The sequence below is a fragment of the Solenopsis invicta genome, chromosome 6 (genome assembly GCF_016802725.1).
Source record: "Solenopsis invicta isolate M01_SB chromosome 6, UNIL_Sinv_3.0, whole genome shotgun sequence".
Lineage (NCBI taxonomy): Eukaryota > Metazoa > Arthropoda > Insecta > Hymenoptera > Formicidae > Solenopsis > Solenopsis invicta.
The window spans coordinates 6012002-6029056 of record NC_052669.1 but is presented as its reverse complement, the minus strand read 5'-3'; the positions used below and the strand labels follow the sequence as shown (position 1 = coordinate 6029056).

The 17055-nt window shown below is 39.5% G+C and overlaps 1 protein-coding gene across 10 annotated transcripts in view; it reads right to left on the bottom strand.

The window, feature by feature from the left end:
* Positions 1-64: 64 nt before the first annotated feature.
* Positions 65-17055, bottom strand: part of LOC105200931 (tyrosine-protein phosphatase Lar) — a 225861-nt gene continuing 208870 nt past the window's right edge. For 6 of the 10 annotated variants that reach the window (XM_026135377.2, XM_026135373.2, XM_039450210.1 and 3 more), the window contains 8 exons: positions 11991-11999; positions 9923-10062; positions 9059-9261; positions 8816-8982; positions 7187-8547; positions 6875-7101; positions 4986-6792; positions 65-4898 (listed from right to left, as the gene is read on the bottom strand). In XM_026135377.2, coding sequence (XP_025991162.1) covers positions 4830-4898; positions 4986-6792; positions 6875-7101; positions 7187-8547; positions 8816-8982; positions 9059-9261; positions 9923-10062; positions 11991-11999 — 3983 coding nt within the window. In that variant the 3' untranslated portion in view covers positions 65-4829. The remainder of the gene's footprint in view (positions 4899-4985; positions 6793-6874; positions 7102-7186; positions 8548-8815; positions 8983-9058; positions 9262-9922; positions 10063-11990; positions 12000-17055) is intronic. The other 4 variants (XM_026135374.2, XM_026135378.2, XM_026135376.2 and 1 more) reach the window with 1 other exon arrangement.

Below are 17055 nucleotides of genomic sequence, written 5' to 3'. Positions count from 1 at the left end.
CTTTTTATTCAGTCCATCGTTTTTTATTACTAAAGTAGGATTAAAAAGAATGAGTACACGTCTCTTATGTTAGTACTAGTTTATTAATGCCGCAAGGCAATACATAATGTACACGGTATTTTTCCTTGTCAACAGACTCTTCCTATTACACAATATTTATTTTGTATAGTTGTTAATTTAGTAACATTGCATTTATCATGTTTTTTTTTGTTACCTCAGCCTGTTGTATTCTTTCTGGCAAGAAAGTATCACAAAATAATTTCCCATTCTTCCAACGATATTTAGTATTTGACTTATTCTTTGCATTTAAATTCATATTCTTCTTCAGATCCGCGCGACCGCAGTCACTTCACTGATTCATCTACAGATGAATTTGAGGCGATCTTATACACAATAACGAACTCGCTATATTGCACGGAGCTATAATAGCCGATTGTATTTAATATATTATCAAAACTGTTTTGAAGACATGCGCGAGTTGTGTACGTTTTCAAGAAGAAGAATACAACAAACCACATATTGTTTTGCTATACATTTTAGATCGTTAAAAAATTATAAAGACTAACAAGGGTTACATTACTAAAATACAACATACACGAAAGTTTTGGAATGATACAAAAAACTTGTAACATTACAATTATTATGTTATAATATAAATGTACGAATATTTTGTGGACTTCCTTGTAGCGATAAATTTTAGTGAGTATAGATTAACGATATCAACTTATAACTAGTAGTATATTTATACAATAATTCAATTTCGTCTTTTTTGAAACATATTTTAGCCTGGGACTTTAAACGTGAAGCCATTAAGAAAGTTGGCAAAGTACGTGTATTGATAATAATTACATTGCAATTTCAAAATTTATAAGTTTGTCACGAAAGTTCCTGCCAAGTTTAATGCTATTAAAACTTAATACGTTTAACAATATTCTAAGAAGAATGTTTAATGAGATGAAACGCTCAATGATTTGTTACAGATGAATACTTATAATAATGATTTGAAAGTTATTTTTAGCAAAAGTCTTTTCCTCTTTTTAAGAACATTATAATAAAAACCGCAGTGTGTGTACAGGGCGTTTGACTTTTAAAGTTTAAGAGCTACTAGTTTTTTTCTGAAATGTTCCCATTAGTAAGGACTACTTCACTAAAATTAACAAGTAAAAATAATTTATTTTCATGAACCTTGAACGATTAATTGTACAATAGCGGGATAAAAATATTTCATTGGAAATAAAAGTGTTATTTACAGATGAAATTTCCCAATGTACAATTTATAATTGTTCAATGTCATCCATTCCTACGTTCTAGTGTCCTAAAACATATCGTTTTGAGTTTCGTGTTTAGTATTTTCAGTCAAATATTGTAAGAGAGCTAATAAACATTATTCAGTCATACACCATGTAATAACATTTCACTCACAATATCTTGAAGAGTGTGAGTCTTTAAATACCGATTACAGCCTTTGAAATTATGGATACATAAAAGAAAAAATAAAAATACAGAACTTTTCCTGCTGTTTGAAGATATTCACATAATTTGCTTGAAAATGTGCTTAATAAAAGCATACTACGTATTAAAAAAGTATTGCTAAAGCTATGTTATAAAAATTAAAATGGTAAGAGAAATAATTATATGAAAAATATTGTATAAATATACATTTCCTTTAAAATAAGATGCTGTACTTTGAAGTAAATAGCTGTTTATGGTTACATTCTGAAGGCCAAATATTGAATTGTAATAAAGGATCTGCTATCATTGCAGAGGAATGCTTAAGGTGATAACTTAAAATGTGTCGTTAAAATGTTATTGTTATATAATGAACTTTGAGACATAAGGCAAATCGTAGAATTATTTTTATATATAACTAGTATTATCATATATTATTATTACAAGTAGTACTATAATTACCATTATACTATAAATTAGTTAAAAATGCCATGGTTGTAAATGGTTTAACAGGCAGTGAAAAATTTGATGTAATTACTTATATTACGTACATTTTAATATTAATAAAATAAAATAAATTAAGTACTTTTTCAAGCACAAAAAATACATAATATTATTAAATGCTGTATTAAATGGCCCTCAGTTTGTTAACAAAAAAGGAAAATAATATGTCACTAAAGCAAATAAACAATTTTTTTTCAGAATCCAATCCATAAAGGAACACTTTGCTCGAAAGCCATTGTATAGAAGTACATTCGTTAAAACACAATATCATAACTACAATTTAAAAAACTACCCCAAAAAACATAAAAAAGTGTAAAATTGTGAATAAAAAGTATCGAAAGAGTTAAATAGTATAGTTAGATACAACGTACTGAATAAATTACAGATTTTTTTTCTGTTAAAACTTAACACGGTAGTCTGGAAAATACCCATATCTTTTTAAACATCTTCATGTCTATGCACACTCGCATCTCTTATTTATATATATATATATATCTATGTATATATTACTTATTTTATATTTATATGTATATATTTATATAATGATTCTAATGACAGACGGTGCATTTATGTACATTTAGTCACAGTTCTTGACCCTCGAACCATAATAACTAACGGAAAAAGGAGTATATTTAAGTAAAAGCATATAAAATTATTTCTTGGAAATGCATTCTTTTGTGACATATTATTCGTGTAGTTTCAATATATTAGAAATATTATATATGAAGACAATTGTATTATAGCCAAAAGAATGCCAAAAACCAGAGAAGCTTCATGATTAATAAATTACTTTATTTAGATGACGCGTTTGTTATTGTACATGTACACATTTTTTTTAATGGTATTTTCTAAAATGTTAGCTATAAGAGACATTTGCTATACCGAACAATATCATATAGATTTCGAAGAAGGTGTAATCGAGCGTACAATTATTGTCTTCGTAGACTGGAGTTTGCAACTTTAAATTGCAACATATGTATCCGAAGTCGTTATTATCTTACAAAATGGATGTTACGGTAAAAGTGATTAATTGGCGTTTTTATAAAATCGTTTATATTTCAGTGGAATCCCTGCTCATGTTGATGAATGCAATTGACTATGATGATTGATTAAATATATTTATTGCCGATGAAATCAAAACAGTTAATGCGTTTATTTTTATCAATAATCTTAGAAAAAGATATTTGAATATATTATTAGTTGGCCAATATAGTCAATGATTCTATAGAATTATCAGAAATTTTATAAAATTACCGGATTAAATATTTTCACCGTGACAAATATATCATGCAACGATATTCTTCATTGTACATTTTTGGCATTGATCTGGCATTTGAAAAAAAGTAAAGATATTTATTACAAACGTCGATTTAATATATAATATGAATACTCAGCGTAAATTTGATTTTAGCATAAGGTACTCTGTAAGTCAAAAAACTGAATCGATGCAAAGATAATTGAATTTATGGCTATCTATTTCAATAAATTTGAATGGCAATTAGAAATATTCGAGGTAGAAGCTATATATTGGAACTTTGTACATAACGGTATCGAGGGAGAACAGTACACGAATTCAACATACAGTGCTTCTATTTAAATTAGTTTTTTCTTTTTTTTTTATAGAAAGTGCGCAGACTCGCTTGCGCACTTTTCATTGAATAGGCACCGTTTCCTTTCATCCTTCTTTCACTCGGATCCTTCTTTCATCCTCATTTCCCTAATGGCATCACTTAATCTATCCTTAAAACAATTTCTTATAATCTATCTAACATTATCATAATGAGAAGATCCCTACTGTTCATAGTGAGTACAGCATTAATAATTGTCAATTTGGCAGTATGGCAATTTTTTGTTTTTGTGAGCGGAAATTTTCATCTCTTTCTTTTTTTATTTTATAATGGCTAAAGAAAGTTATTTGACTCTGGTTTTTCAATCCATTTTTTTCTACATTAATAAGTACTCGTGGAATATGCCACGTACGGTGAATGGGTAGGTTCTTATTTTCACGATGTGCGTTTCACACATACAATTGATCGTACGTATTTCGATACTGTTTCTCTAATAGACACGGACGTCGACATCGAGATCATTTCATTCCTCTATGCAATTCGCTATTGAAGGAAGCACTCTCACCCTCGATAAACAAGAAAGGGTTCCGATCTCGATTTGTAAGACATACCATATACGAAAAATGTACTATGTTTCGAGTGGGAGAGAGATATGGTCGTAATATTTTCAGTCTATCTTAAAATTAGACTATCTAGACCTTAAAAAATGCTTTTGCAAATGATCGATTTGACAATGGATATGTTCCAATTCACTAATTCGCGAATATCCTACGCAATGACGGTTTGTAATTTTGATTACATCGTCATACTTAGCTGATTAATTCCTCGACGTGAGAGAATGGAAATTAAGAAGTCCGCTTTTTCGCGTATAAAAAAAAAAGAACATATCTACGCGACACCGTACGACACGATCGCCTGTGCAACCACGTGTATTGTACGTATTTCTAAACGGCAGTTTTGACCCGCGTCACCGCGAGGGAACTTTCAAATCTAGTTTCTAAAAAGAGATTAGCCTAAATCGAATGCCTCTCAGCAGGGTTTCGGGTATTTGCTATATGCAGGAGTGAAAATTTCCGGCGTATTTGCATTTACTGCAACACCATTGACTAAACATTTCATCTCTATATTAACTGCCCACGACACTAGCAATCGCGTTTGCTACTGTATTTGTCCTTGGAAGGTACGAGTATGTCACACGACTTTATTGTACTAGACACGTCGTACTTTTGCTCTCTCAATATCTCTCTCGCCTCTTTGTCGATCTCGCTTGTCTCTAGACAGATCCCTCTGCTCACGAGTGTCGGCTTGTCAGTTGGCGTAATGATCGAAGGAGCCTAAATACTCCAAACTGGCTCGATAGCAGAATTGATATTGATCCTGTGACAAAAACACCGCAAATGATATCACAATTATATATGAATACATTATACTTTGTATAAGCATTGAAACTAAAAGTTTACGAACCTCGGTTTGAACCATAGCTGGACGTTGCGTGCGTAATATTCTCACAGTCTGGAATATGTCGACCACACCTTCGTACTGCATTCGCTCCAATACGATGCTAAGCGTTATGAAGACACCTGTTCTTCCTACACCGGCACTGCAATGTACGGTGATCGGTCCGTCCTGACCGAATTGTTCCTTTGTTTTGTGCACTTGTCCGATAAAGTCGATGAAACCATCGCCGGATTTCGGCACACCTTGTTCCGGCCAGTCGATGAACTGGAACTGCCTGACTGTGCGACTGGCCCCGTCGCGTGCGTCCGTCACTTTGAACTCTCGCAGAATGTACTGAGGCATGTTGTACTCTGCGATCGGATCCACGACGAAACATTGATAACGGATAGATCGATCGGACGGCCAGTACTGATGGCACTTCTCTCTGCCCATCTCTTTCAGTTTTGTCAACATAACGACGATCGTGGAATTATGCTCCCACAGCATACGCCAGAAATCGTCAGTGGTGTCGCACAGAGGACCTTGCGTAGCTATGTAGGCACCCCGATAACGATATCCATCGATCACGCTCGCGTTTATATAATCAGATCCTTCAATATTACGTTGCGGCTGTAGGCATACTCTGGTGCACTCGTAAGGCAAAATGTGGACCAATCGGTTCTTATGTTTGTTACATGGGAGATTTGCGGATATAAATCTGGTCGAGTCAGCCTTAATGTTGGAGAGCTTCTTAAATTCCAGTTCCATTCCGGTTATATTATCGATCTCCGGTTGCATAAGCTTCTGAATGTGAGAATGTAGATTTCTAGCTGGTACTTCCGTGTTGCCGCAAATCACCGCCTCCAGTAGGGCATCATGAATAAAGATGTACTGATCCTCTGTTTGAACCATGTAATTTCTCTGAGCACGTAGACACGTGACGTGGCCATAAATATCGATCATCTTCTCGTGTTTGATCCTTTCCAGCATCGAGTCTATTACGATGAAACAACCAGTTCTTCCTACGCCCGCGCTACAGTGTACTACCAATGGTCCACTGTCGGGCACATTGAGGGATCTAACTCTGCGCAAGAATTGTAAGAACGGTGCAGGATGTTCTGGTACGCCGTGATCGGGCCAGGCTGTGAATTGCAACTGCTTTATCTCCCGTCGCTCGGAATAGCCTCCTCGGCAAACCTGGAATGTGCGAATACAGTAGGTCGCCAATTCTTGAACATCAGTGATGGTCACGGTCATTTGTCCATAAGTCTCAGATCCCCTGGTAGGCCAGTACTGATCACACTTTATCCTTGTTCTCTCTTCCAATTTCGTCATCATCACGATCGTACTAGTACGCAATTCCCAACACATGCGCCAAAAATCCCCGAATGTCTCCTGCAATGGACCTTGAGTCGCCACGTATGCGTTCTGCTTTCTGTAACCGTCACAGTAATTGGCGTTGATGTAATCGGAGCCTGGCATACCGTCCACTGTCTGAAGGATGACTCGCGAATGGTCATACGCGATTACATTGGCGTAACGATTCTTTGACGCGTTGACTTCCATATTGGAGTGGTCCCACGTGAATTGTTGGCCAGGTTCTATTGATTCGTATTCTTGACTGAACTTCAGATTGTCATTCGCTTTCAGGCGTTCAATATGATTGCCTAGTTCGCTAATAGGAATCGGCGGGTGTGAGATCATGCCGGGAGTTTGGAAATTTAATCGCCGCATTTCCACTGGATCCGACGGTGCATGATTCGAGCTTATATCTGCTGCCATGAGTGGTCGCGTAACGGCTGCTTGATCGGGCGCTTTACACGGTTGTCTTCGTCTGAAATAATTAAGAGACATTTCGTATTCAATTCATCTATAAATTTTTATATATTTATCTTTTATTAAGAAAAGCAACTTACTTTTTAATTACGAACAAAAGCACAAGGCAAACGCTAACCATCAATGCTGCGATTATAGGACCAACTACCCATACCATGCCTGGTTCTTGACCACTAGTTTTTACAGAAACTTCTGGATTTCCATCCGGAGGCGTGTTAGGATTCGGTCGACGTGGTGGCTCGCCAGGAGGTACTTCTCTCATGTCCAGAGACAAGTATTCGGAAAACGGTGACGACGTATATAAATGCTGAAAGTAATATTTTTTTTCGTAATTACAGACATTCATAAACTTACTTATATAAGAGTCATTCAAATTACTCTTTGTATCTTACCTTTCGTGGAGTATCAACTACGGCTCGTACAAATATCCTGTAGCGCTTATTTTTTATAAGCTTCCGGTTTTCATATCCTTCATAGATATCTCCACTGCCTAAATGGAACGTATACGGAATGTCTCTGTGTGGAAATTTAGCTGCAATATAGGGTGCATTTTCTCTTTCCTGCTTGGCACCTTTTCCGCTGATCATATCCTCGGTCAATTCATCCGGTTGTCTATCAGCCGTGCTCTTGTCCTCGACCACAACAATGAGATAATAGTGCGAGATTGGACCATATTCCTCAGAAGCTTGCGGCAGGATAACTTGAATCTCTTCACCATTAACCACACCATAGAAGTCCGGCTTCACCATCGGTTTGGGTGCGGCCATCTGCGTAGTGACTGTAATCTTCGCCGGTGGTCTGTACTGGCCGTCACGCGGTACAGCACTCACATTGACATTGTAAGTCGTAAATGGTTGCAACTCGTTTATTGTCGTACTTGTGACTTGAGGTTCCAATAGAAGCTGCCTGCGGGGCACGAGCTGCGTTTGCGTTATACCTTGGGAATCCACGAATTCTTTAACAGCGTCGAATGAGACTTTGTACTTCATCGGAGTCAGTCTTATGGGTGGGGTCCAGGAAAGGGTCATCGAATGCGTCGACGAATCCGGCGCTCTGAGGTTCAACGGTACGTCCTCCGGTTTCACCTTCACCGTGACTGTCTCACTGAGTCTTCCGAGGCCAGTCTTGTATCGCGCCGCTACTGTTATAGCATACTGCGTGAATTTCTCCAAATTGATGAGATCTGCCGATTCCGTCAGACCGACACTCTTCTGCTTCCATTCATCGAGATCTTCCACGGCGGTTGTTGTGTAGAAAATCTGGTAACCGACGATCTTTCCTCTGTTGGGCACTGGCTCCCACCATACTTCTACACTGGAGTCCGATGTGGCCACGGCTCTTACGGACATCGGAGCTCGGCCAATATCCTTTTCCGTCATTATCGTGATTTTCTCAGAGTACGGACCGCTGCCTTGCGATGTATGTGCTCGCACGTGAAAGACGTATTCAGTGTTCTCTTCTAAGTTGGTGAATACCGCTCTCGTCTTGGTCGTGTTTCTATCTATAGTGGTAGAGTGATCGTTTTTCTTGTTGAACTGCACGTCGTATCCGATTATCTGGCCGTTTCTGTGCTGTCGAAGCGGTTTGTCCCAGGTCACGCACACAGTGTCGGGAGTTTGAAAGAAGTACGATAGATTCGTTGGTGGCCCAGTAGGTTCGCCTTCTGGACTGAACCAGTACCGCACGGTCTCCTGACCGAAGCCGATGTCATTTTTACCCGCTACTCTGAACTCGTAATCAACGCCTTGTTCTCCTACAGATTTATTATTTCAACAAATAACTCATTAAATGTGGAATGATTACTGAATAATTTTACAATTATCCAGTGACAGAGGGATTGTGATTATTATCGTAGAAAGCATAATATTGTATTAAAGGTACATAGAAGAAAAACATATATCCTGAATCATGAAGAATATTTAATTTAATATAAAACCTATATTAATCTTATATTATATAGCACAAAATAATATTTTTACGACACAGGATATTAATGATGACATATGTGAACTTTTTCTTACCGAGATCCGTGATTTTGTACGTATGTTGACGCGTGTCCTCGATAAATTCCTCTTTGAGCGTTTGATTCTTTACACCGTACCGAATACGATATCCCAGCAGACTACCGTAGGTTTGAGTAGGCTGGGCCCATTCGAGCTCCAAGACATCGGGGCCTCTGCTCAAGACTCTGAGAAAATAACGTGCATAAATTCGCGTTGATGAAAGTACAATATTTTGAGGTATCACAAATAGGCGATTCTTACTTCACGTTGACCTGCGGTCTGTTTGGTACACCGCCCGGGGTCCTAACGTGTATCGGTACTGAACGGTCCCCGTCTCCTTTTCTCGTCAACGCGGCCACTTGCACCGAGTATCTCGTATCCGGTTGCAGCCCGGTGATGTTCACTTCTAACACGCCATCCTCGTGCACGTCTCGACGTATCGGTTCGTTCAGTAAATCTTTTCCCTGAGAAACCAATACAACTTGTGCACTACAAGCTCTCTATCCTATCTATTTACTTATTGTTGCTTTTATTTAAGCTTTATTTAAAAAAGATGTAGTTAGATTAGATGCTCAATTAGTAGCGTTACAATAATTGTAGTTTCGCAATACTATTCATCTACTTTTCTCAAATATTAATTTTATTATTACATTAAACATAGAGGATGTTTCTAAAAAAAATATTTAGACAATTTGCTGAGATTATTTTGTTGTCTTTATCTTATTTCAAGACAAAGACTTTTACTTATAATAAGACAAAAAATAAGTAAAATTGGGATTAATATTTTAATATTTGTGAGAGATCACTTGAAATAAAATCTATATTTATGACGTTTTTTATGGTCTTCTCAACAAATTGTTTCTTTATCTGTTATGAGATATTTCTGTATATTTATTTCAAACACTTTAGTATCTTGATTTCTTATTGCTTAAGACGTACGTCTTATTAATACTTGAAGAAGGACTAGGGAGAATTTTTATCAGGAAATATATAAGACTTGTGACATAATATTACACGTGAATAGAGAGATGATAGCGAAGAAAAAGGGTTTTATCAGTAAGTTTCGCATAAGAGCTCAAAACTTCTAACGCTACGTTATTGATCGTGCAGCAGCCGCAAACTGACCTCCTCCCTCACTTCTTGCACGTGTATGTGATACCCCCGTATAACGCCGTTCTGATCTTTCGCTTTCGGTGGCTTCCACTCGACGTGTATCGCCGTCGAGTTGATCGGCGTGACTTTGACGTCCTGAGGATCCCCCGGCACTGTAACGCAATCCATAATTAATTCGCGCACTTTACGCTCGTTCGACGTCACACTCACAGACACACGCCCATATACACCCACAAACATACGCGGATAGGAGTTAATAAATAATGGACTGAACCTGAAATAATAAATAAAATCTTTGTGTGTAAAACTAAAAAGAAACACGATGGAGAAAAAAAAAAGATAAATGAAAGGGTATGTTAGTCATTCGCAAGTCTGTCCTGTCTGCCGGAAGATCATTACGTCATTATTTACATTCGAGAAGCAAAGAACAAGCAATAAGCGTAATATGTCGGTAGCGACAAAGTATCTTTGTCGTACAATAAAACGTATTTAAAGAAAGAAAAGCGAGAAGTAGAATCAGTCTTTATACAATGCGAAAACGTTTCCTCTACATTTCGCGACCGTCCATCCGTCGTCCAATTCGTCGCTGTAAACGGAGAAAAAGAAAAAAAAAGTAGATGACAGCGAGAACGAGGTAGCAGTGGGAAACAATCGAAAAAGGAAACGAAAGTACCAGCGATTGCGGCGATTGCAGCGAGAAATCATAAGTAAAATAAGGTCGCGAACGAAAGAGAGACGGTGAGACAAAAAGAAAAACGAGAAGACGAAGAAAATAGTAGGAGAAGGTAATTACATGCCGCCAATCACACACGGACAAAACGACGTACAAACAATATTACGAGGCACGTTGTACCCCATGCTCTACGCCCCTGATACGATTACAATCCTCCATTTGAATACCAATAATGCTTTTTTTTCTCTCTTTCTTTCGTTTTTTTTAAGTTCTTTTTTTTAGCCCGCGCGCATTTGATTCGACTTTGCATATACAAGCGCGCGTAGACACGTCATACGGTAAAGTGCGCGGTAACGTTGGACACGATAACAGCGGCAATATTGGAGAGTCCATGAGTTGAGAGAGACCAAGTAGATAGTTAGTTGCACGCGAGTTTCCGCGGAGGGGGTTGCGAATGCAACGAGTACGCTCGCCGGGGGACGAAAGTTGCCGCAACGACGACGTTCGCGAGGAATCTTGCTCCTCGACCGAATGCGAGGTAGTGGCGGTAAATATACACGCGTTGCCTATTTGCAACGCTTATTTACAGCCACGACTGTTGAAGTTACGAGGCTGCCACTCGGCGTATTCGCGTTTAAAAGCCCTGCGACTTCTAACGTCGCGATGCCAGAATGTGTTTCGCGATGCCAGAATGTGTTTCGCGAGATAACTCGATTCATCGCTTCATGGACGGTCCAGTATTCATCGTAATTCACTAAACGGCTAATTGGCGCGTTATGAGAGAGAAATGGGAAACGTAAAACGTGGTGAGAAAAATAAAATCCAGATAAAAAATCAGCACTGCCTAATACCTACTTCCGCACGATATATATATAATAACAGTAACAGCAGCTCTACGGCGGAGGGATTCGCAAAAAACGAAACTTGTGCCGCAACGAAAGTACATACAGAAAATTCCGACGCAGAAACTGAATCGTCGTAGCGCGAACTTGATGAGAAGCGATTGGTAGATCGCGTGCTCGCTCTGCTTCTAGCTCTCGCATGTATACACAGTCAAGTAAGATCAAGATCACACTTACAACTTCGCTATGTAGCGCAAAAAACAAGGGTGGCGAGCGCGCGCAGTCGCAGCGTTATAATGTATGTAATTATGATATATATATATATATATGTTTCTTAAGATTATATTAGAATATATTCATTGGCTGCAGCAAAAAAATAAGAAAATAAGAAAAGACAAAATAACTTTAGGACGACACTTCGAGTTTGGATTCTCTCGACAAACAACAAAAATGAGAATGTACATATGCAAAAAACGAGACGGTGACAAAAAGGAAAAGTGAAATAAAAATAGACGGTATAGAAAAATGTCATGGCACAACTCGAGACGAGCTAAGGGATACTCACTTTTTTCAGCTGCGCCCCAAAAGTCGCCAAAAAAGTGGGAAAAAAAACTCGTAAAAATTCGTGTCAACTTCGCACGTACATTGAGTAGAATTACAGTGTAATTTAATTAATCTTTAAGGCATATCAATGGGTAGCACACTACTGATTATCATCAAAATTGACCCTCTCTATATAATATCTATATTCTCGATTTTACGACAAAAAAAAATATATATATAGATAGAGATCTCGTTATCCTTCTCTTCTCGAAACAGGCACGCGTTCGCATTCGCTCGATTTGGTCCTTTCGCTCCGGCCTCATGCGCTCGATTGACAATCACACTGCTTATTTCGCAACTGCTAACGAATGTCGGTGGCAACAAGATTCATGATTCCAATCGATCGTTACATAGACCAAAAAAAAAAATGAATGATCGCTTGGCCCTCGGTTGCAGTTGGTCGCAGAGAGGCGGGAGACGTGAGAATATCTTTTTTTGGCATGCGCAATCACTACTCCAAATATGAAATAACTAAAGGCTCAATGTGTTCACCTGCCTCGTGTCGGGGGTGAGACACGAGGGCCAAATGTTACATGGTACTTGAAATTTGTGCGTTCAAAGTCGCGGGGTGATAATAGTTTTATTGTGAGGGCGTCGAAATCTCCGCTAGAACGTGATATTGTTTTCTTCCCTTCTCTTCCTCCCCCGACACGAGACATCAAAAGGAAGACCTATGATAAAATGCCTACGAAAAGAAAGCTAGAGGTAGGAGAAACCATAAGAAAGAATAAAGGTGGACGGTTTCTAGGATGTATCAAACGAGAGAAAAGGTTTCGTCGGTTGTTACTACAGTATTCTATAGAAATGGGCAGTCGTGAGAAAAACTCGCGATTACTCTCGCGACATTTTACGTATGTACTCAAAAAATTCACGATACAAGATCGGGATACATGTCGGTGGGGTGGAGTGTCTTATGAGGAAAAATTGTTTTACTTTTTTTTTCGCAACTCCAAAAAGTCACCCGCAAAAAACAGCAGCTCGATCAAAAACTTTTGTCGCTTCTGCAAAGGGGAGGCAGGGTAAATTAGAGAAAAAGAGAGAGCGAGAGAGAAGTCGAGAGAGAGAAGTAGAGAAAATGAAAGAGAGAGAGAGACAGACAGCGAGACCATGCGCTCCCGTTTGGGATACCATATAAAAAAGTAGCCCGCTATTTGTCTCCCCTTCCCTCCTCTCTTTTTTTTCTTTCCCTTTTCCTCTTTTCTCTCTCTTTCTCTCAATGTCAACATCCACCCGCGCATTCATCCACGCAAAAATCACAAAATTCCGCGTAAAACGCGCGCGTAAATACATTTCGACAGCCGAGACGCGGTGGTAGAGGTAGCTGTGCCGTTTATTTGATTAACGAATCGTACCTGTCGATGATCGAGTGTGGTCGAAACTGTCGATGACATCTAAAATGTCTAATTCAAATTGGCGGAACTAGCTGGGTTCGAGCTAAAGGAAACGAACTGTCATAAATCATGCGTTTTATTGGGACATAACAATGATATAGTTTACGTATCAAGTAAAAAATTGGAGGAAACAATCAGGAACAATCAAACGGGCAGCCGAAGCTCTTAAAGACTTTAACATTACGCCTACGATAGGAGCGTTGCTTTAACCGCTGATTAAAAAGTTCAGATATATAAAAAGGAAATAAATCACATTTACATATACAATTTAATTATATACCTTCTCTAGATACCCATATAAAAAAAAAAACGTGTGCGTGTTCTCGAGATAAAAAGTAGAGTATATAGAAAGAGATGCTATATAAATGGCATTTAAATAGAATATTTCGTACATATCGAAGTATCATCTGAATAATAGAGTACTATGTTTCACTTATAGAGACACAGAAGTTGGATCAGAATTTCGCATGCAGAGAGCGAAGACATAATATAGAAAACGACCGTCGAGTGATTACGTAATGAAAATTAATGGGACCTGATGCTCGCAGTCTACGTATGTCCGGCTTTCCCGTTTTCGTCCGTGCGGTCAGCGCAGCATACGGTAAGTCTTTTTTTTTTTTTTTCTTTTCGTTTTCGTAGACAGAGCGTACTTCATCTGCGCCGGATACTCACGCACAAGCAGAAACTGCGAGTTTCACTTCCGGACGTGCGTTTCGCATTTCCACATTTCTCGTGCTATATGTAAAAAAAAGGGGGTGATATTCTCTAGATCATTGACTCTTCCGGCGGAGGCGAAGTCAACGTTGGAAACGATTTACTTGTCGAATCCACGAAAATTGTGACTGATGAGCATATAAATGAGAATATAATCAGAAATAGATTTGATGAGTATTGGTATTCAAATGTTTCCAAGAAAACGCTTCGCGAAAACGTTTCTTTTTTTTTTCTTCTCTCTTTTTCGAATACAAATTATCCGACTCTCTTCTTCGTCGGGAACGTTTGGGCGCAGAGAAAATATCGCGCGAACTCTCGATTTGATTTTTTATTGTATACCGTTTTCCTTTGTGATTCATCACTACCTTGTTTTTTTTCCTTTTTTTTCGTTACTTTTCGCGTACGCTTTCTTACGCGTGTCGTCCTCCTTCCATCCGGTATCCTTTTACACAATCACTCACGCATTCACGCGCGCACCTTCCTGTCGCGGCCTCGAAAAAATGTATCGCGAACCAATCATCGTCAATCATCGATTGTAATCTTTCTCGTGACATTATATATACACTGTGCCGGCTATAAATTCCCGTATGCTTACGGAAAAATAAATTTTCGATAACAACACCATCCACATGTGCCTTTGTACGAAAAATAATTTTCACGTATCCTTTCTGAGGATAATTTTTTAACGCTATTGGCTTACGTGGATCGTCCGTTTTCTCGGCTGATTTTCCGTAATCATCACAGAGTAATAGCCGATGCAGCGATATAATTTTTAAGACAAGTTAGGTCGCACTTTTATTGATAACGAACAATGTTGTTTGCAACAACAATCCATCCGTCTCGGTTATTATTATGACTTTTGCACCGCATCATTTCGAGATCGCCTCAGGAAGGAGCTTCAGGTTGCACGACAGTCGACAGTGGGGGTGCTTTTCGAGGGTGCTTTCAGTGCTGGTGCTCGGCGGCACGATATTGCATCGTCTATAACAATATTTATTCGGACGTGTATAGCCGCTGCTGTGCACGGTGCTTTCTCACGCAGCATGTGAGCGTTAACGCCTCTACGTATACGCATATCCAAGTCGCACACGCCCGCGCATTCGCGTATCCTACGTGAATGCTACGTGCTATCTCGCAGCCGAAAATTGTCGTAAAAGCAGGTGCTTGTGCTTTTGAGAATCGGTGCACAGGGGAACAAGACTACGGACGGCGCGGCGGCGGCCAGCACCACGCGGCGCACGCACGTGCGTGTACGTTCGCGCGTGGCACCGCGAGACTCCGCGGGGGGTGCGTGTATGCGTGCGTGGTGGGTGCGAGAAGTAATAAATAATACGTGAAACATACGGTGCCGGCACGCGTTTACGTGATTTTTGCAAGGTGCCCGTGCACACATACGTATATACGGTGAGACAGTATAATATATAATACCATGTAGCAGCAACGTGATATCTCTCGATAAATAGTAAAACGATGACAGTCAGTAATAGTAGTCGTATGCGTATAAGATATATATATGCTATACACGTGACGGTGAATCTTTGTGCTTGACAATGTGCGAGCTTACACGGCAGGGTGCTTTGAGCAGTGCTTTTTATCGTTTCGCTTCGCTCTGCCGAGTCTGCTTCAGGAGGGTGAACGGGCACCGGATCAGTTGCTCCGTGAACGGGATAATGCCAGGTACGGGAGCTCGTGTAAGAGCGGGTGCGCAGGCGAAAGGGTGGAGAAACGAAAGAGGATCCGGGGGCGGGGGAGCGTTCCATGATGGTGAACGGTGAAAGGCATAAGATCGTTACGGACGCGTCGGTACGACTTTTCGTTCAGCAATCATGGCGCCATAATCCTCCGCGACAAATGATGCTCTGCACGTGCCCAACGCGAATGTCTTCATAACCCGTTGAAGATAAATAGAGTAGCGCCTGCTCGATGATTACCTCCTTCTTCCTCTCCGCGCGCTTTACTTCCCATTCTCGCTTTCGGATCTACCGGACAATTATTATTTTTTTTTTTTGTAACTCTCTCGCATTCGATTATTTTTTTTAATCTCACGATTTGTTATTTCTAACTTGCTCGCGTTATGAAACTTTTAACGATCACGGTCGTACCGCACCGCCCCTTCTCCGCACCGAGAGAAGTTATCGTTACGATTAAATGATTTCCCGGGGAAATATCATGGCTAACGACCGCGCGGAGATTTGTTTTTTCATCGGCTACTATATAAATATCGTGCAAAACAATTTTTTCCCTCGGTGCCGAATTCGTTTATTGCATGGGAGAGGGATCGTGTTGGACGTTATTCGACAACAGGGGGGGGTGGACGAAAAACGTTCGACATGCGGAGATCGATCGGCACCTTCGGGGGGATGCCGGTCGGCCGGGACAGGGACGGGAAGTAACAGAAAGCAAAACTGTCTCATGCATCGGCATGCCATTCATAGGATGTAGATGATATAATATGAACGTATTCACGGGAGGTGATATCGCAGACTCGACAAAGTTCGGCGGATCTTGGTGGTTGGAGATCTGGAGAGGTGGGGATCGGTTCGGGTTTCTTTCCTTTCCTTTAGAACGGGACGAGTTCGAGAGTGGGTTGCGTTTCTGGGATCGTGGAAGTTGAGGAGTCTTTAAACAAACGAAGGCATGCTCTAAACATGTGCAAACGATAGGTAAAACTAAATCTCAACTAAAGACAGAAGAGCCTTATATATCAGAGATATAGAAATATATATATGTGTAATATATATATATATAGTGAAAAAGTGCGTCTCATATATATATATTCTTGTGTGTGAGATAACATTCGCTAGAGTTTTTATATATATATATACGTAAGCGCTTCACTCGTAAGCTGTCCCTCGCGTTGCCATTACTTTCGTCTGATTGTTGCACGTGTAACAAGTTGTTATTTAATTTCGTTCATTAGTG